At 41.5% G+C, this 22,677-nt stretch overlaps 1 protein-coding gene across 1 annotated transcript in view; it reads left to right on the top strand.

Annotated features, from left to right (window-relative positions):
• The first annotated feature begins 20,057 nt into the window (after positions 1-20,057).
• Positions 20,058-22,677, top strand: part of olfm2a (olfactomedin 2a) — a 642,861-nt gene continuing 640,241 nt past the window's right edge. The window contains exon 1 of the mRNA XM_063035724.1: positions 20,058-20,535. Coding sequence (XP_062891794.1) covers positions 20,479-20,535 — 57 coding nt within the window. The 5' untranslated portion in view covers positions 20,058-20,478. The remainder of the gene's footprint in view (positions 20,536-22,677) is intronic.

Raw genomic sequence — 22,677 nt, forward strand, 5'->3', positions numbered from 1 at the left:
AAGACGCTGACCACTTATTCCAAGAAGCACACATCAAAGTTGCTGGTGAACGCAGCAGGCCAGGCAGCATCTCTAAGAAGAGGTACAGTCGATGTTTCGGGCCAAGACCCTTCGTCAGGACTAACTGAAGGAAGAGCGAGTAAGAGATTTGACAGTGGGAGGGGGGATGGAGAGATCCAAAATGATAGGAGAAGACAGGAGGGGGAGGGATGGAGCCAAGAGCTGGACAGGTGATTGGCAAAAGGGATATGAGAGGATCATGGGACAGGAGGCCTAGGGAGAAAGAAAAGGGGGAGGGGGGGAAAAACTAGAGGATGGGCAAGGGGTATAGTGAGAGGGACAGAGGGAGAAAAAGGAGAGAGAGAGAAAGAATGTGTGTATATAAATAAATAACGGATGGGGTACGAGGGGGGAGGTGGGGCATTAGCTGCGTTCACCAGCAACTTTGATGTGTGTTGTTTGAATTTCCAGCATCTGCAGATTTCCTCGTGTTTGCATTTATTCCAAGACTTTGTTTTCCTGGTTCCAGGCTCCTCGGCCTGGTGAAAACAACTCTCGATATCTCACCTGTAACTCCTGGTCAGATCTGAGATGACTCAGTGAGTTCATCTCTCATTTTTCTCAAAAGCTGTTTGCCTAACCCAATTTCCTCCACCCCTGCTCATAGGTCAAATCCTCCAATTATTTAATAGGACCAAGTCTAATTTCATTGCAACCTCACCTTCACGTCCTCATCCTCCTGCAGTAACCATTTACCCCACTCTGCATGATAAATATGTAGGAGATTCTGCTCCTGCTGCTCTCTGAGTACAATCTTTCCAAAGATCCATGTACCTGAGGGAAAAAAGTCACCTCACCTCTGTCTTAACTGGATGACCCCTTGTTTCTTTTAAACAGTGGCCCCTGTTTCAAGATTCCCTCATAAAGGGAAACATTATTTCTGCTTACAGTAAGTCAATGTGCTCTAGTATTGATCAGATTCCCTCTCACTGAACTTCAAGGTTCACTTATTGTCAAAGTACGTATGCAGGATACAACTCTGAGACTCGTCTTCTCCATATAGCCATGAAATGAAGGAAACCATGGAGTTGTTCAAAGAAAAACAGCAAACTCATCCTGACGCACAAAAAGCCTAACAACACGGCAATAAGAAAACATGAGCGAAAACACAGAATATGAGAAGCATAAGACTGAAAAAGTCCACAGTCCATTATCCAATCTATAAATACAGCACTTCAGTAACATCCTCTGACAAGATTGAGAAAGAGCGAGATACCACTCAAACACAAAGGCCTACCGTCTGGAACAGCGATCGGCTGCCAAACAGACTTCTTCTCTGGCGGCAGCGAGAGATCTTTTTGCAGCAGCGATCAAAAATGCAGTCAGTCGGCGCTGAACCCTTGGTCGCCTTCCGCATTCAACTCGATGTTTTAATCCTCCGTGAAGCTTTAATTGGCGTATAATCAGCGAAATGGAGTTGATCATTGGCTCGTTCCCTGTCTCTAGCTTCTTCGCCTTGAGGTCGCTCGTGTTCGCACCCGCTTCCTGGAATCTTCTCGGAGACAGCAAAGCACTGGATCATCCAATCGATCTCCAAAGTGTAAATCACAGGGTCCAACAGTTCTAGAAACATATTTAAGTTGAAAACCAAACATAAATGAAGTGAAATAAAGAGTTTTGTGGACTATCTAGAAGTTGGCGACCCAGGAAGCATTGTACACTGGTGTCGTCAAGACCTGAAGTCTTCAAAACATCAGTGAATTTACAGTGTGGTGACATAAGACTATAAGACAAATGAGGAGAATTATGCTATTCACCCCATCCAGTCTGCTCACCATTCGATCATGCCTATAAAAAGTATTCATCCCCCCCTTGTAAGTTTTCATGTCTTATTGTTTTACAACATTGAATCACAGTGGATTTAATTTGGCTTTTTTGACATTGATCAAGAGAAAAAGACTCTTTCATGTCATAGTAAAAACAGATCTCTACAAAGTGATCTAAATTAATTATAAAAATAAAATGCAAATGCAAAATGCAAAAATAATTGATTGCATAACATCACCCCCTTTAATATGACATACCAAATCATCACTGGTGCAGTCAATTGGTTTTAGAAGGCACATAAGAGATTACTGTGCGCAGAGAAGGTGTTTCAATTGATTGTAGTAAAAATACACCTGTATCTGAAAGGTGCAACTGCTGGTGAGTCAGTATACTGGCAAAATCTACACCATAAAAAAAAAGAACACTCCAAGCAACTCCATAAAAAGGTTATTGAAAAACACAAGTCAGGAGCTGGATACAAGAAAATTTCCAAGTCACTGAATATCCCTTAGAGTACAGTTAAATCAATCATCAAGAAATGGAAAGAATATGGCAGAGCTGTAAATCTGCCTGGAGTAGGCATCCTCAAAAATTGACTGACCGTGCAAGAAGGGGACTCATGAGGGAGGCCACCAAGAGACCTGTGACAGCTCTGGAGGAGTGACAAGCTTCAGTGGCTGAGATGGGAGAGACTGCATACAACAACGGTTGCCCGGGCGTTTCACCAACCACAGCTTTACAGGAGAGTGGCAAAGAGAAAGCTTTTTATAAGTGCTGTATCTTCCCTCTCAACTCCATTCTCTTGTCTTCTCTACATGACCTTTGACACTCTTACTAATCAGGAACCTATTCACCTCCACTACAAACAGACCTAATGACTTGGCCTCCACAGTCATTCATTGGCTATGAATTCCACAGGTTCACCTCCCTCCAGTTCAAGAAATTCTTCCTCATCTCTGTTTTAAAGAGGTGTCCTTGTATTCTGAGTCTGGGTCCTCTGGTCCTGATTCCCTGACTATTTGAAGCATTCACTCTATCTAGGCCTTTCAATATTTGATAGGATTCAATGAGATTCCCCCTCTTTCTTCTAAACTCCAGCAAGCACAGCCTCAGATCCAACAAATGCTCCTAATATGTTAACCTTTCATTCCCAGGACCATTCTTGTAAACCTCCTTGGGACCTCCTTCAATGTCAGCGCAATCTTTCTTAAATATGGGGAGCAAAACTGTTCACAGTAATACAAATGTGGTCTGACCAATGCCCTGTAAGGTCTCAGCATTACAACCTACTTTTTGTATTCTGGTCCTCCTGAAATGAATGCTAACATCAATCAAAGTATATCCTTCTGTGTGGACAACAAGACAGTATACATACTGTTCCAATCTTTGTAAGGTCTGCTCTCAATCTATGTGTGCTTAAATTAAAAACTGAAACTATTGTGAACAATCAGTGGGTCAGGCAGCAACTATGGAAAGAGGAAAAGAGTTAATTTTTTTTAGAACTAAGACCTTTGTTTAGATATTTGCTGATGTCAGTTACAGCCTAATGTAAAAGCCAAGAGATTGTAAAATTGAGTTTTAGTTGGTTCATATGATGAATACAATGCATGGAAAGCAATTGATGAACATTTTCTAGTGCGATAGAAATGTTAGTCTGAGGGAGTGCATTAGGACAGTATAATAAAGTAGAGAATACATTAATAACTCGCACTGAGTGATGTAGAAGGACAGAGAGCCCTTTGAGTATACATTCACAGGTCTTTAGAGATAGTACGACCAGCCAATAAAGTGGTTAAAAAGGCTAAAGTGATGTTTTTCGTTATTAGCTGAGGCGTAGGACATAAAAGCCGGGATGCTGTGTTGGAACTGTGCAACACCGGTTAGGCTGCAGTTTCAGCATTACATGCACTTTGATCATCACTTTACAAGACAGATGTGACTGAACTCCAGAGAGGGCTAAGGAGATTTATGAGGGTGTAGCCAGGACTGCAGATTTGCAGCTGGGTTGGAAACAGAGGAGACTGAAGCTACAAAGATCACAAGACATGCGAAGAATTAGGCCATTTGGCCCACTGAGACTGATCTGCTGTTTGCTCATGGCTGATTTATTTTCACTCTCACCCCCATTCCCATGCACTCTGCCTGAAATCTTTCACACCCTTACTAATGAAGAACCTATCAATCTCCGCCTTAAATATATCCAATGACTTGGCCTCCAAAGCTGTCCTTGCAATGAATTCCACAGATTCACCACCCTTTGGCTAAAGAATTTCCTCCTCATTGCTGTTCCAAAGCAACATTCTTCTATTCTGAGCTTAGCCCTCAAGACCTAGACTCTCACACTCTTAGAAACATCCACCCCACGGCCACTCTAACTAGGCCTTTCAATATTTGATAGATTTCACTGAGATCCCCCTCCCCACTCATTCTTTCTGACTCCAGTGAGAACAGGCCCAGAGCCATCAAGCACTCCTAATATGTTAACTCTTTCATTCACGGGATCATTCTCATAAACCTCCTCTATACCCTTTCCAATGTCAGGACACCCTTCCCTTGAGAGGGAGCCCAAAACAGCTTACAATACTGCAAATACTCACGATACTTAAAAAATAAAGAGGAGGAAGTAAATAGGAAGGTCTATTTTTCTTGGAGAGGGAGAAAAACCAGGATTGAATATCATGGATTAAACATAATTGGTAGAAGGATATTATAGAGGAGGAAAATAATATTCTCACCAGAGTGTGGTGAGCGTCTGTAATTTTTGTGACCTAGGGGTACAGCTGGTAGAGCTGCTGCTTCACAGTCCCAGTGTTCCGGGTTCAAACCTGACCTCAGACCCTCCCTATGTGCAGTTGGTACATACTCCCAGTGACCACATGTTCCCAGAGTGCTCTGGTTTCCTCCCACATCCCAAAGACGTGTGGGTTGATAGGCTAAAAGGCCACTGTAAATTGACCCTGATTTTGAATTTGTTTATTTATCACAGGTACATCGAAATTCGCTGTGAAATCTGTCGTTTACGTTAACTCACCTGAGGAGCTTTTTGTATTGCTATTCGTTTCAGGGCCAACATAGCATGCCCACATTGTTCACAGAGCAACATGCAGACAACCTACAACAACAAAACAGACCAGATTTCCCAGTCTCCTAACCACACATACACAAATGGACCTCCAAGCCCAGAAGGCCCAGGTTGCCTCTGGGCCTCAGACCTTCAGACCTTAGTCCCAAACTCGCAGATAACGGGCCTCTGATCTCCAGAACCATTGACCTAGAGGCTTAGAGCTTCAGGCTTCAACCTCTGGACTCGCTAATTTCTTGGTATATAAATGTATGTAGATAAGCAGTAGCATAAGACAATAGGATACAGAAGTGTTAGGGCATATTCTGGAGTAATGGTATATAGCAAACGCTAATCTTAACAGCAGGCTGTCTTCAGACCTGAACGTGGACTGTAAATTGAATAAAAAGCACAGCTCTGAACAGCAGCTTTCTTTTGCCACCTCAGAAGCCTGCATATGTATGAATGGGGCCTGGAGTTGGTGGGAAATAACATTCACTTTGGGTGTCTCGAGTATGGGTGTGAAGAAGGAGGTGTTGAAAAACCATATGTAATTCAAAGGAAGCATTGTAGATACATTGTAAATATTGAACTATCCCGCTGTTACCTTTGATCTTTAGCACATATAAATGTCATGTAATATTATGTCGAGCAGGTCTCTTCCTCTCAGAGTGTCTCGAATATGATGCCTGCTGCTTGTTTTTGCTGAGTAAAACACTTCTCTAAGCACTAGCTCCAGTGTCTCTACAGTGATTTTGTTAACATCACACCAGGAGCAGAATTAGACCATTCGACCCATTGAGTCCGCACTGGCATTCAATCATGGCTGATTTATTATCTCTTTTAACCCCATTTTCCTGCCTTCTCTCCATAACTCTGACAGCTTTACCTATTAAAAACCTATCAACCTCTGCTTTAAATGACTTGACCTCCACATCTGTCTGTGGCAATGAATTCCACAGATTTGTTACCCTTTGGCTAAAGAAATTCCTCCTTGTCTCTGTTGTAAAGGGTTATTCTTGCATTCTGAGGCTGTGCCTCCTGATCCTAGAGTCTCACGCTATTGGAAACATCCTCTCCCCATCCACTCTATCTAGGCCTTTCAATGTTTGATAGGTATTAGTGAGATCCCACCCCACCCCCATTCTTTTAAATTCCAGTGAGGAGTGGCCAAGAGCCTTCTATTGTTTATCATTCATTAACCCTTTCAATCCCTGGATCATTCTCATGAATCTCCCTGGACTCTCTCCAATGCCAGCACATCCTTTCTTAGATAATGGGCTCACAATACTCCACTTGAGGTCTGACCAATGCCTTGCAAAGTCCAGCGGGTGATGGGACTATCTGGAGAACATAATTGGGTTAATGTAGTATTGGGATAAATGGTTGATTGATAGTCTGTACTGACCTGGTGGACAAAGGCACAATTTTTCTTGTTATGTCTCCCCATGACTGCCAAGGGTGGTAGCAGTAGAAAAGGTCAAATAATGTGTTCAAAGACTGTAACCTGCAGGGTTTTGGGGCCAGTGTTTAAAGATGGGATTAGACTGGACAATGGGCAACTGGGCACCTGCTGTCACAGATTTTCTAAGATTCTACAATCATAGGTATAAGATGCAGGGACTTGTGAGAAGAGAGGGAATAATTGGTGGGCAGGTTAAATATATTGATGAATATATTCCCCTTGCTGAAGAGAAATTATTTTCACTGTTTCCCCCTCAAACAAAAGTTAATTTGCAGGTTGAGTCTGGGGTGAGGAAGGCAAATGCAGTGTTAGCATTCATTTGGAGAAGACTAGAATATAAAAGCAAGGATGTATATTGAGACTTTATAAAGTAACAGTGAGGCCTCACTTAGAGTATCGTGAGCAGTTTTGGGCCCTTTATCTAAAAAAAGGATGTGCTGAAACTGGAGAGGGTTCAAAGCACATTCACAAAAGTAATTCCAGGTTTGAATGGATTGAGCGTTTGCTGGCTCTGGGCCTGTATTCTTTGGAATTCAGAAGAATGAAGGGGATCTCATTGAAAACTATCAAATGTTTAAAGGCCTCAATAGAGTGGATGTGGAGAGGGCATTTCCTTTGGTGGGGGAGTCCAAGACCAGAGGACACAGCCTCAGGATAGAGGGATGTCTATTTAGAATGGAGATGAGGAGGAGTTTCTTTACCCTGAGAATGGTGAATCTGCAGAACTCATTAACATAGGCAGCTGTGAAGGCCACGTCATTGAGTATATTTAAGAAAGAAGTTGATAGATTCTTGATTGGTCAGGGCATAGAACATAGAAATTTACAGCACATTACAGGCCCTTAGGCCCAAAATGTTGTGCTACCACCATGTAACCTACTCTAGACACTGCCTAGAATTTCCCTAGTGCATAGCCCTCTATTTTCCTAAACTCCATGTTCCTATCTAAGAGGCTCTTAAAAGACCCTATCGTATCTGCTTCCACCACCGCCGGCAGTGCATTGCACGCACCCACCATCTCTGTGTGAAAAACATACTCCTGATATCCCCTCAGTATTCATTTCCAAGCACCTTAAAACTATTCCCTCTTGTGTCAGCCATTTTAGCCCTGGGAAAAAGCCTTTGACTATCAACACGATCAGTGCCTATCATCATCTTGTACACTTCTATCAGGTCACCTCTCATCCTCTGTCACTCTAAGGAGAAAAGGCCAAATACACTCAACATATTCTCGTAAGCTATGCCCTCCAATCCAGGCAATATCCTTGTAAATCTCCTCTGCACTCTCTCTATAGTATCCACATCCTTCCTGTAGTGAGGTGACCAGAACTGAACACAGTACTCCAAGAGGGGTCTGACCAAGGTAACATTACCTCTCGGCTCTTGAACTCAATCCCCCAGTTGATGAATACCAACACACCATACGCCTTCTTAACAACACTGTTAACCTGCGCAGCAGCTTTGAGTGTCCTATAGATAAGGACCCCATGATCTCTCAGATCCTCCACACAGGCAAGCGTCTTACCATTTATATTATATTGTCTTCAAATTGGACCTAGCAAAATGAACCACTTCACACTTATCTGGGTTGAAGTCCATCTGCCACTTCTCAGCCCAGTTCTGCATCCTATCGATGTCCCACTGTAACCTCTGACAGCCCTCCAAACTATCCACAACACCTCCAACCTTTGTGTCATCAGCAAACTTACTAACCCACCCTTCTACTTCCTCATCCAGGTGATTTATAAAAATCACGAAGAGGTGGCGTCCCAGAATAGATCCTTGTGGAACACAGAGCATGAAGAGATACGGGGAGAAGGCAGGAGATCGGGACTGAGAGGGAAAAGAATCAGCCAAGATGAAATGGTGGAGCAGACTTGTGAAGCCAAATGGCCTAATTCAACTCGTTTATCTTAAGGTCTTATTGGTCTAACTACCTCTTTAATATGATCACCCAAACCCTCCCACTCCTGCAATATATCTTCCTTGGCCCAGCTGGATCAGTTTTTACGAATTCTTTCAAAACAGAAACCGTCATGGCTCAGTGGGTAGGGTACTTGATCAGTGTTAGCTCTGCTGTAGGTCAAGTGCACACATGAGATACAGCTGATGGCCCAGCAGAATGACAACAACCATCTGCACTTCATGGAAACCAGGCTCCTCACCGTGAACTCAACCTATACTTCTCACTGCCTCAGTAAAGCAGCCAACACAATTAAGGACCTATTAATACCCTGGACATACTCCCTTCTCCCCCACCCATCTGGCATAATATACAAAAGCCTCAAAGCACGAAATATCACCACTTGATTAGTCCAAAAGTTCCTATCAATTGAGAAATCAGTGAGCTTGGCTATGTCTGTCCCTCCTTTTTTACTAGCTTGAGCTGAGAAAAAAAATATAATAATAATAATTTCTTAAAAATCATGAAAATGATTCCTTTTACAATGGACAATCAACTTTTATATAATTGGTACCAAAGAGGGATTAAATTTATAGGAGATTGTTTTGAACGAGGTATATTGATGTCATTTGAACAATTAAAGGATAAATATAAAGTATCTAATAATACTTTCTTCTGTTACTTTCAATTAAGGGCTTACTTAAAAGGTAAGCTGGGTCAAACAATGTTTTTGCCAAAACCTAATGAAATTGAAATTTTAATTCAAAAAGGGAAAATTAAAAAATTTATTTCTTGTATGTATAATTTGATTCAAGAACAGACAATTAAACAAGGAACCCATAAGTCAAAGCAAAAATGGGAAACAGATCTGAATATTATTATTGATGAAACAAATTGGTCAAGACTCTGTCTTGATAGTATGACAAATACAATAAATGTTCGACTTAGATTAGTACAATATAATATTTTACATCAATTATATATCACACCGCAAAAAATAAATAGATTAAATTCAAATTTTTCTGATAAATGTTTTCGGTGTAATCAAGAAATTGGTACTTTTTTACATTCTACTTGGTCTTGTTTTAAAATTCAACCCTTTTGGATAAATTTAAGAATCTTATTGGAACAAATTACTGCAATTCAACTTCCACATAACCCTGTATTATTTTTATTAGGTGATATTGAAGGGATAAAACCGAAACTTAAATTGAATAAATATCAGAAAGAATTTATAAAAATTGCATTGGCAGTAGCTAAGAAGTCTATAGCAGTTACTTGGAAATCTGATTCGTATTTAAGTATGGATCGTTGGAATAATGAAATGGCTAGTTCTATTCCACTTGAAAAAATTACTTATAATTTAAGAGATAAATATGTAACATTTTTGAATATTTGGCGCCCTTATTTACAAAAGATAGGATGGCATATTTAAGTGCTCCGATAAAGAATTTGGTCACTTGGGGAAAGTAACGAATAATTATACCAAATTCATTTTGAATCCCATGGAGCATGTGGAAACCTTCCAATAACCAGGCGGTTCCCTTTTTTTTTCTTTCTTTTTTTTTTCTTTTTTCTTCTTTTTTAGGTAGGACTGTATATGGGGGGGGGGAGGGTTAAGGGGAGGGGGGGAGGGTAGATTCTTTTTTTCATGTATTCTTTTTGAAAATTCAATAAAAATTATATTTAAAAAAATCATGAAAATGTGCCGAAGTTTTTGACAGAAGGTAAAACATATCTCTTACCTAAAGGAGAAATCACAAATGATCCATCAAGATATTGTCCTATTATTTGTTTATAAACTATACTTAAAGTTCTAACATCATGCAACTAATCACCACTCACTTTGATAACCACAATATGCTTACAGAAGAGGAAAACGGATGCTGTATGGGGATGAAAGAACAACTGAGAATAGATTCTGTAATTCAAGCCTAAAGAAAAGCTCATGCTGTTACATTGATTCCAAAAAGCGTTTGATACTGTCCTGTAATCGTGGTTAATAGAGGTTCTTAATATATATAAACTACCACCCAACACTTGTGAAACTCCTGCAAACATCTGATGAAGCTTTGGTGTGCTGTAAGCACCCTACTATTAACAACCTGAAAAGAACAACCATTGTTATCAAAATAAATCAAGGCATTTTCCAGGGTGATACTTACCCCACTATGGTTTTGTCCAGCTTTAAACCCGATCTCTGATTTACTGAATCGGACAAAAATTGGGTTATCAAATCAGAAACACCCAAATGCGTTATACTGTGACACACCTTCTACACATGGATGATTTGAAATGATATGCTCTTTCATCAGTAACGCTAAAGCAATTACTTCAAATAGTAGACTTATTTTCTAAATATATAAGCATGAAATTTGGACTAGATATGTGTAGATCATTAAACATATGGAGAAGCTAAAGTCAGATGCATTAGTCTTGCAGTGTAGCACAGGGAATTACAGAGGTATGAGAGAGGAGTTGGCCAGAATTGATTGGAAAAGAAACTGGCAGGGATGATGGTAGAGCAGCAATGGTTGGAATTTCTGGAAGCAATTCAGAAGGCACAGGATATATGTATCCCAATGAGGAAAAAGTATTCTAAGGGAAAGATGGCACAACTGTAGCTAACAGGGGAAGTCAAAAGCAACATAAAAGCCAAAGAGTGGGAATATAATAGAGCAAAAATTAGAGGATTGGGAAGCTTTAAAATACCAACAAAAAACAACTAAAAAGTCATTAAGAAGATAAAGATGGAATATGAAAGTAAGCTAACCAATAATATTAAAGAAGACACCAAAAGTTTTTTCAGATACATAAAGTGTAAAAGAGAGGTGAGACTGAATATTGGACGGCTGCAAAATGATGCAGCAGAGGAAGTAATGGAGGACAACAAAACGGCAGATGGACTGAATAAGTATTTTGCATCAGACCACATGTCAGGGGTCAGCAGTGTGTGAAGTTACCATTACTAGAGGGAAAGTTCTTGGGTAACTGAAAGGTTTGAAGGTAGATAAGTCACCTGGGCCAGATGGAGTACATCGCAGAGTTATGAAAGAGGTGGCTGAAGAGACTCTGGAGGCAGTACAATTGATCTCTAAAGAATTACTAGATTCTGGAATGCTTCCAGAAGACTGGAAAATTGCAAATGTCACTCCACTCTTCAAGAAGGGAGAGAGGCAGAAGAAAAGAAACTATAGGTCGGTTAGTTTGATCTCAGTGGCTGGGAAGATGTTGGAGTCGATTATTAAGGATGAAGTCTCAGGGTGCTTGCAGGCACTTGATAAAATAGGTCATAGTCAGTATAGTTTCCTCAAGGGAAAATCTTGCCTGACTAATCTGTTGAAAATCTTTGAAGAAATAACAAACAGGACCAACAAAGAAGACTCAGTTGATGTTGTGTACTTGGATTTTCAGAAGGCCTTTGACAAAGAGAGGCTGCATAACAAGCTGTGAGCCCATGATTACAGGTAAGATTCAAGCATGGATAAAGTAGTGGCTGATTGGCAGGAGGCAAAGAGTGGGAATAAAGGGAGCCTTTTCTAGTTGGTTACCAGTAACTGGTAGCGTTCCTTAGGGGTTTGCATTAGAACTGATTCTTTGTACATCATATGTCAATGTTTTGGATGATGGAATTGATGGCTCTGTTGCAAAGTTTGACAATATGAAGACAGGTGGAGTGGCTGTTATTTTTGAGGAAGTAAAGAGGCTACAGAAGGACTTAGACAGATTAGGAGAATGTGCATAGAAATGGTAGATGGAATACAGTGTCAGGAAATGTATGGTCATGTACTTCAGTAGAAGAAATGGAAGGGTTGACAATTTTCTAAATGGAAAGAAAATGCAAAAAACTGAAGAGCAAAGGGACTTGGGAGTCCTTGTGCAGGATTCGTTAAAGGTTAATTTTCAGGTTGAGTTTGTTGTGAGGAAGGCAACTGCAATGTTAGCATTCATTTCAAGTGGACTAGAATATAAAAGCAAGGATGTAATGTTGACACTTTATAAAGCACTGGTGAGGCCTCACTTGGAGTATTGTGAGCAGTATCTTAGAAGGGGTGTGCTGAAACATGAAGGGATTCAAAGGAGGTTGACGGAAATGATTCCAGGATTGAATGGATTGTCACACGAAGAGCATTTGATGGCTCTGGGCCTGTATTCACTAGAGTTCATAAGAATGAGGGGTGACCTCATTGAAATCTATCGATTAGTGAAGGGCCTTGATTAAGCCGATGTCGAGAGGATGTTTCTTATGGTGGGACCAGAATTCACAGAATTCACAGCCTCATAATAGAGGGGCATCCTATTCGAAAGGAGATGAGGAGGAATTTCTTTAGCGAGAGATTGGTGAATCTGTGGAATTCTTTGCCACAGGTAGCTGTGGAGGCCAAGTCTTTATGCATATTTAAGGCAGAATTTGATGGATTCTTGTTCTGTTGGGGCATGTAAGGATATGAGGAGAAGGGAGGAGATTGGGGCTGAGAGGAAAATTCAATCAGCCATGATGAAGTGGTGGAGCCGACTTGATGGGCCAAATGGACTAATTCTGCTCCTAAATTTTATGGTCTTGTAAAGAAAGTGCAATAGAGCTAGCGGAGTGTAAAACCGAGCAGCAAGATACAATACAACTGATGAATGAACATGAAACATATAAGTATCTGGGACCTAGAGTCATAGAGAAGTATGGCACAGAAGCAGGCCATTCGGCCAATCTAGTCATGCTGAAACTATTTAAACTGCTTACTTCCACCGTCCTGCACTGGGACCATAGCCCTCTGTATCCCTACTATCCAGGTACCTATCCAAACTTTTCTGTACCTATCAACAAGCACAGAAAATAGATTATTGTGTGCTAAGCAGAAAACTTTCACAAAATTTACTTCAAACTTAAGAAAATTTGCCAAACAGAGCTCCATTGTAAGAATATAACAAAGGCAATAAACACTTTTGCTATACCCATGTTAATGTATTCTTTTGGCATAATATCTTGCCCCGATATAACTGAAATGACATACTTTAGAAACCATTTTGTACACTCAAAGGTTCAAGGTAAATTCACCATATACACCCCTGAGATTGATTATCCTGTGGGCATACTCAGCAAACCTATAGAGTAATAACAATAATAGGATCAATGAAAGATCAATCAGAGTGCAGAAGACAACAAAGTGTGTAAATGCAAATAGCAATAAGTAATGAGAGCATGAGATAATGAGATAAAGAATCGTTAAATTGAGATCATAGGTTGTAGGAACATTACAATGATGATGCAAGTGAGTGTAGATATCCCTTTCTAATCCAGAGACTACTGGTTAAGGGGTAATAATTCTTCATGAACCCAGTGGTGAGACGCCTGAGGCTCTTCTACCTTCTACCAGTGAGAAGAGATCATGTCCTGGGTGGTGGGTGTCCCTGATGATTGTCGCTACTTTCCTACAACAATGTTTCATGTAGATGTGCTCAGTGGTTGGGAGAGATGTGCTGGGCCAAATTCACTACATTTTGTAAGATTTTCCATTCAAGGGTATTGGTGTTTTTTATACCAGGCTGTGATGCAACCAGTGAATATACTCTCCACTACACATCTATAGATGTTTGTCAACATTTTAGATGCCACACCGAAGCTCCGCAAACTCCTAAGGACGTAGAGGTACTGTTAGGCTTTCTTTGCAGTTGCGTTTATGTTCTGAGTTCAGGGCAGGTCCTCTGAAATAGTACTGCCCAGCAGTTCATAGTTGATAAACCTCTCCATCCTTGATCCCTGATTAGGACTAGCTCATGGACCTCTGGTTTCCCTCTCCTGAAATGTTTAATCAGTTCCTTGGTCTTGCTGACATTGAGTGAGAGGGTGACACCACTCAGCTAAATTTTCAATTTCCCTTCTGTAGGCATCACCACCTTTGATTTGGCCAATAACAGTGGTGTCAACAGCAAACTTGTATATCACAGTGTTTAGTCACAGTTATAGGTGCAAAATGAGACGAAAAGGGAGCTAAGAACACAGCCTTGTGGTACACCTGTGTTAATGGATATTGTGGTGGAGATTTTGTTGCCAATCTGAACTGACTGGGATCTACAAGTAAGGAAATCCAGAATTCAATTGCACAAGGAGGTATCGAGGTCAAAGCCTTGGAGATTATTGATTAGTTTTGAGGGGACGATGGTATTGAATACTAAGCAGTAGTCAATAAAGAGCATCCTGATGTGTGCATCTTTGCTGTCCAGATGTTCCAGGGTTGAGTGAAGAGACAATGAGATAGCATCTGTTATGGACCTGTTGCTCCTGTTGGTAAACTGAATGCATCCAAGTCGCCTCTCAGGCAGGAGCCGAAATGTTTCATCACATCAAAACACTTCAACACTGTGGAAGTAAGTGCATCTGGGTAATAATCATTGAGCCAGGTCACTACACTCTTCGTGAGCATCAGTATAATTGAAGCCTGCTTGTATATACAATGTACACTCAAACGTGCTTAGATTGACACTACCTTGGACAAGAGGAGGAAGAGGAAGAGGAACAGCAGGCATAAAAATTTACACATCAGTCAGATAAAACTTCCAAAGATAGATTTTCATCAATGAAAACAGCATTCATCACTCCACGCAAGAATATGCAATTCTGATAAACTTAAATGAAAACACAACCTAGAAAAATTAATAAATTATCAAAGTTAACAAATGGAAGAGAATGACTCTCCATGGAAGACATTCCGATGATCTGAACAGACTGGATGTTGAGAAGGAAGTGCTGAACGCTTGGCTCTGAGTTGGAGACCTCTTCCCAGAAACAGGAAGGTTTCCTTGTGGCAATACAGGACCAGGTGATTAACACGAAAAATATTAAAATCACATAATAGAAGATCAACAAATTCGAGATGATAGATGCAGAAGATGCCAAGAGAAACCAGAAACAATCGAACACACCACAGGATCCAGAAGCTGTTTAACTCAATATGATAACGTACACAGGCACAATCAAGTGGCAAATATCATTCACCAAAATCTTGCTTTGAAATACAAACCCATAAAAAAACATACTCTACTATAAATACAAACATGGTCCAGTTTTAGAGTCAAGAGTCCCACAAATTATATTACAACCGATCTATTATTACAGATATGACAATCCATAATAACTGTCTGGATGTAATAATACACAATAAACAAGTAAGAACAACTTACTTAATAGATATAGCCATTCCAAACACACACAACATACAGAAATCAATAAGTGAAAAACACCAAAAATATGCTGAATTAAAAGCGGAAATTGAAATCCTTTGGAGCATGAACTGGGTATACTTCGTCGCAATAGTAATATCTACAATTGGTATCATCCCAAAGACACTACACAATAGCATTTTGTGACTCCTGTACTTTCTTCCTGATGGCAGCAGTGAGAAGAGAGCATGATAGTGCAAAAAGAGAGCAAAAAATAGTGAGGTAGACTTCATGGGTACAATATCCATTCAGAAATATGACGGTGGAGGGGTAGAAACTATTCCCAAAATGTTGAGAGCTTGTCTTCAGGCTTCTTCTGGATGGTAGTAATGAGAAGAAGGCATGTCTTGGGCAGCGGAGGTCCTGAATTTTAGACGCCACCTTCTTGAGGCATGGCCTTTGAAGATGTCCTTGATGGTGGAAGGCTGGTATCCATGATGTTCTAAGTATGAAAAGAATCCTTGACTGTCTCTCCAACTAAAGTCCAAAACCTTCTCATTTAAAGCAACCCAAAAATGGGGATACCCAAAAATATCCCCATTCAAACATATCAGCTATGACGTACTGGCCGCTTCTACATAAAGTATGTCACCTCGAGATATCTTGGCCACATGCTTCCTGCCCTTAATTGTTGTAAACAAAACCTGATATTCAACCTCCTTAGAATAATAAGGCCTCATGATCTGAAAATGAGAGATGATCCAGAGCTGAGTCCTAGAGCCATAGAATATTCGAGCACAGAAACAGGCCCTCTGGCATTTCCAGTCCATGCCAACCCGACCTCCTGCCTAGTCCCATCTACCTGTGCCTGGACCATATCCCTTCAAAACCCCTCTCACATATGTACCTATCAAAACTTCTCTTCAGTATTACAATTGAATAAATATTAGGGTTCTCCTGAACTCCAGGGAAGACAGCCCAAGAGCTGCCAGATGATCCTCATACGGTAACCCTTTTATTCATGGAATCATTCTCCTGAATCTTCTCTGAACCTTCTCCAATGTCAGTATATCCTTTCTATAATAAGGAGCCCAAAACTGCACACAATACTCCAAGAGAGGTCTCACGAGTGCCTTATAGAGCCTCAACATCACATCCCTGTTCTTATGGAAACATAAAACTGTATGAGGATCATCTGGCAGCTCTTGGGCTGTCTTCCCCGTAGTTCAGGAGAATGAGGGGGGATCTCATAGAAACATTCTGAATGTTAAAAGGCCTGAACAAATTAGATATGTCAATGTTATTTCCCATGGTAGGGGATTCTAGGACAAGAGGGTATGACTTCAGGATTGAAGGGCTTCCATTTAGAACTGAGATGCAGAGAAATTGCTTTAGTCAGAGAGTGGTAAATCTGTGGAATTTGTTGCCTCGAGTGGCTGTGGAGGCTAGGTCATTGGGTGTATTTAAGGCAGAGATAGATAGGTTCTTGATTAGCCAGGGCATCAAAGGGTATGGGGAGAAGACAGGGGAGTGGGGATGACTGGAAGAACTGGATCAGCCCATGATTGAATGGCGGAGCAGACTCAATGGGCTGAATAGCCTACTTCTGCTCCTAAGTCTTATGGTCTTATGAGAACTTTATTTTTCTCTGTGTTAATATCTCAGTTAACCACTTTGAGTAAAAAATGTTAAAATAATTAAGTATGAATAATTTTACACATATTACTAATAGTTTTAATTTCCTTCCAAAACTGCAGAGAAACAGCCAGCCAGCCAAACTTACTATTGGCATTCAAACTGGTGACACGCTTCACATATGAAAGAAATAATCAGAACAACTGTGAAAACAAACTGAACAATTAAAACAGAAGATAGTGTATGAGCCCAGATGGAACTGTGTACCACATCCTGCCATTCACAATCTCTTGAGGCATTTACTCTCCTCATTGACATCTTTATTATCATGCAAACTAATGTTTCTGTGTAGCTAGGAGTTGAAAGGGCATCTCCAAGCTAAATGAAAGTGTGGTCAGCTGAACAAACTATTCCAAACACAAGCTTCTGCAGAGGCTGGAAATCCAGAGCAACACAGAAGATGCTGGAGGGACTCAATGAGTCGGGCAGTATCCATGGAGGCGATCAAACCTATGGAGGTCTAACAAATGGTTTATAGTCATAGTCATAGACATAGTCATATTTTATTGATCCCGAGGGAAATTGGTTTTCGTTACAGTTGCACCAACCAAGAATAAGGTATAAATATAGCAATAAATATAAATATAGAATGTTATTCTTCTCCATACCTGCTGCCTGACCTGCTGAGTTCCTCCTTGTGTTTTATTCTAAGTGGCTTGCTTTCATTGGATGCGGAATTACGTATAAATGTCAGGAAGTCATGTTGCAAATGTATAAAACTTTGATTAAGCCACTTTGGAGTACTACGTGCTGCTCTGGAAGTGCCACGTTAGTAAGGAGATGAAGGCTTTGGAGAGGACACAGGACGTTTACTGTATCGGAGTGTATTAACTATGAGGAGAGGTTGGACAGATTTGCATTGTTTACTCCAAAGCACTGCAGGCTGAGGGTTGACCTGATACAAGTATATAAAATTATAAGGGACATAGTTAGGATTAATAGAGTCTTCATTCCCTAGAATGCCAATGTCACATGCAAGAGGGCATTAGTATAAGGTGAGAGGAGGCAGGTTTAAAGAAGTTCTGCAAGGCACGGGTTTTTTTTACAGAGAGTGGTAGGTAAATGAAGCATGCTCCTGGGGGGAGTGTCAGAAACAGAAGAAAGCAACATTTGAGAGGCATTTCAGCAGACATAAATAGGCAGGAAATGGAGGAATACGGACAACGTACTGGCAGATTGGATCACTTAGTACAACATCATGGTCAGCACCGACATGGTATCAAAGACCCCACTGTCCAGGCCATGCACTCTTCTTGCTGCTGTCATCAGGAAGAAGGTACAGGAGCATCGGATCCTCCACTACCAGGTTCAGGAACAGTTATTACCCTTCAAGCATCAGGCTTTTGAACTGAAGGGGATAACTTCACTCAACCCATCACTGAACTGTTTCCACAATCTGTGGACTGACTTTCAAGGACTCTTCATCTCATGTTCTTGATATTTATTGCTTATTTAATCATTATCATTTTTTTCCTTCTGTGCTTGCACAGTTTGTTGTCTTATGTACATTGTTTGTTTGCTCATCTTGTTGGGTGCAGTCTTTCACTGATTCTGTTGTGTTTTTTTTGATTGAGTACACTCACATGAAAAATAATCTCAGGGTTGTATGTGGTGACACATATATATACTTTGACAATAAGTTTATTTTGGACTTTGAACTGTTCCTATGCGCATAAATCAGCCCGTTGAATAATAGAGAGCCCGTCCACTTTCTGATTGGCTGAAGGAAGGTGAGGCTCTCCAAGAACATCTGGGTTGAGTAGCCAATGGCAGGACTGTAGGTGGGGAAGTTCAAGGTCATGTGAGCTGGCCTTCAGAAACATGTTAAGGTGGACTTGGCTGCTTTCTTCCCCTGTGCCAATGCTCCCTTGCACAGAGATGAGATGGGTGCTGAAGCCCAGATCAAGTTGAGTTTTTGGCAAGTTGTAAACCCCAGCCAAAGCAATGCAGATTCTGGTTTTACATGGTGGTGAAGTAACTCTCCTGCCTCTACAACTATTGTAGAAGGAAGGGGAACTGAGGAAATGAAATAATTATTATTGGGGTGAGCACATTGATTGGGTATTGGTGCTAATTACAGATTGAAGTATAGGGGCTTATTGTGGTGATACCTGAAAGATTTAGTACGTGTTATTATATCTCCAAAAGAGAGGGTGAATGATCTACATAAAATGCCATCCCTCTCCTCACGTACAGTAACTAATTCAGAACTACAGCTTGCTTGGTTTGGCCACTACTAACACCATTCTCTTTTTTGCCCTCTTTGCTTGTGTGGGTGTATTTGTGTCTGCATCAGTGTGTGTTTCTGTTGAACTTGTGTTTGCCTTATATTTGTGCTTATTTATCTGTGTGTATACATGTGTAGGTATAGCATATTTACACTTCTGTCTCTTTGTCTGTATTGAACCTGTCTGTATCCCTGTCAATGTCTTAGACCCTATGTAATTTATCATTTGGTGTCTGTGCACGTGTCTACGGGTCTGTTTCTGACTGTGTGTGTGTGTGTGTGTGTGTGTGTGTGTGAGTGTGTGAGTGAGTGTGTGTGTGTGTGTGTGTGCGAGTGTATGTGTGTGTGTGTGAGAGTGTGTGTGAGTGAGTGCGTGCGTGTGTGTGTGTGTGTATGTGTGAGTGAGTGCGTGTGAGTGTGTGCGCGCGAGTGAGTGTGTGTGTATGTGTGTGCCTGTGTGTGTGTGTCTACGTGTATTTTAAATTATACCTACGGGCCTCCACCTTACATATGTGTTAAATTGCTGAGCGGCACAGTATATTTGAGGAACTAAGCGGAATTATTGTCTCCCGCCGTCTCGCTCTCTCTCTCTCTCTCTCTCTCTCTCTCTCGTTCCCTCTCTCTCTCTCTCTCGCGCTCTCCCTCCCTCTCTCTCTCTCGTTCCCTCTCTCTCTCTCGCTCTCTCTCTCTCTCTCTCTCGCTCTCTCTCTCTCTCTCTCTCTCTCTCTCGCGCTCTCCCTCCCTCTCTCTCTCTCGTTCCCTCTCTCTCTCTCTCTCGCGCTCTCTCTCTCTCTCTCTCTCGTGTCAGGCTCTTTTCCTGCCGAGAGCAGTGATACAGCAGCACCCCTCTCTTCCTGCAGCTCCCTGTACAAACAAATATACAGATATTCCACCACCCCCACCTTGTTTTGGCGCTTCATCTATCAGAGTCTTTAGCACGCTCCCTGTCCCCTCTTCCCCAGCAATGGTGTGGTGACGGAACGCTGGCTCTCCGCTCAGACGATGTCTGTGGGTAGCAGTACGGCAGCCTGCAAGGACAGTTGGCTATAAATACAGGATCACAATAAAATAGCATAACCTGAGATCCCGAGATCAGAAGTGAAGAGGTGGCTGGCGATCTCCCTCCTTACCTTCTCGTTCAGAGAATGCATCTCTCTATCACTTTGACTCTGCTTCTGTTGGTTGGTGCTAGCCCTTGCCAGGTATGTGCTTTCTAATCTTTGAATTTACGACTGGATGTGAGCAGGGCGCTGGGGGTTTGCTGGGGCTCGCGATGTTCAGGACAGTCCTATTGAAGACACTCCGGGGATCGTCGGTGGAAAGGTCCCTTGTGGGTAATCTGACTGCGTATCTGTTTTCCAGTTACTGGCTTGTCAATGGTATTTTAAGTGGAAAAGATGTGGTTTTTAAAGCTTTTTGCTTATCTTGTCAGTTGGAGGTTGTAAGATTTATTTCGCATAAACTCCAGGCATTGTGATCTTCCCGGAAAACACACATGGTTCCAGAGGCATCTGCTCATGTACGGAATGGACTCTCTCCTCACCATCATTTGAGCAGATGTACACATACAGTACTGATAAAAACATACACACCACACAGACACACACACACACACACACACACACACACAGAGTACTGATAAAACATACCACAGAGACACAGACACACACACACGCATAGACAGACACACACATACACACCACACAGACACAGACACACACACACATACACACCACACAGACACATACACACACACCACACAGACACAGACACACACACACATACACACTCAGACACACACACATACACACACTCACAGTACTGACAGAAACATATATACACATACACATAGTACTGAGAGAAACACACAACACACACACACACTCACAGACAGTACTGACAGAAACATACACTCACATACATACACCCACACACACTCATACACAGTACTGACAGAAACATACACAGACACACAGCCACACACACACACAAGCATATGCGCGCGCGCACACACACACACACACACACACACAGATACATACACACATGCTCTTACACACACACATACACACGCGCGTAGACACTGACAAACATACACACGCATAGATGCACATACACAGACAGACAGACACATACAAAACAGGCATACTGACACAAACATACAGACACACACAAACACGTATGCACACAGAGAGACACAGACGCATGCATAGACATGAAGACATGTACACAGACAGACAGATACACTCTCTCTCTCTCTCTCTCTCTCTCTCTCCCCCCCCCCTGCCCCCGGCCCCTTTACCAATCCCAACATCATCCTTCACATGTGAAAGTATATTTACTCTGATCTGGTCCAGGATCTGTTATGCCTGATTTCCTTTTTATATTGTGGATCTTCATGTATCCATGAGGTTTAATAGTGATCTTGACCTTTCCTCGCTGGAATGGGGAGGGATGTGTGTGGTGTGTACAGGGAGTGAACCGGCTGTTTGGTGATGGGCACTGTATCTGAACTCTCAGCAATGTCCCACAAAGAGTTAGTGGGCTCTTCCTTCGCAGGGTGGCATCCTGAGAGGAGTCACCCTCGGGGAGATGTGGTGGAGGTCCGTTGATTAGTATATGGTCAAGAAGACTGTAAGCTTTGAAGATTCTTTTGAACGATTGGAAAGTTGGTCAGTTTGAACTGACAAAAGATAGATTGATGATGTTGTTCATACTTAGTAAGTGAGATGTGTCTGTGTATTGCTTAAGTATGCCTTAAATCATCTGAACTTCTCTTCAACTGTAACTTCTGCTGCAAGAGCATCCTGGAGTCATACAACATAGAAGCAGGCCATTCGGCCCACTATTTCCATACCAACGATAAAGCACCCAGTTGCACCAATCCTACACTAAACCCATTTTATTCTCTCCACATTCCCATCAATTCTTCCTGTACTCTGTCTACACTAGTGCTGATTTCCACCGGTAACTTAACCTACAGACTTGCATACCGGTGGGATGTGGAAGGAAAGCAGGGTACCCAAAAGAAACATTTGTAGTCCCAGGGTACATGCAAACTCCCCACAAACAACAACAGAGGTCAAGATTGAACTTGGGTTACTAGAGCAGTGAAAAACCATAAGATCATAAGACATAGGAGCAAATGAGGCCATTCAGACCATCAAGCCTGCTTCGCCATTTGATCATGACTGATTTATTTTCCTTCTCAACACCTTTTTCCTGTCTTCTCCCCATATCTTTTGATACCCCGACTAATCAAGAACCTATCAACCTCTGCATTAAATATACCCAAATGACAAGGCATCCACAGACCTCTGTGGCAATGAATTCCACTGATTTAT

The sequence above is a fragment of the Mobula hypostoma genome, chromosome 29, assembly GCF_963921235.1.
Source record: "Mobula hypostoma chromosome 29, sMobHyp1.1, whole genome shotgun sequence".
Lineage (NCBI taxonomy): Eukaryota > Metazoa > Chordata > Chondrichthyes > Myliobatiformes > Myliobatidae > Mobula > Mobula hypostoma.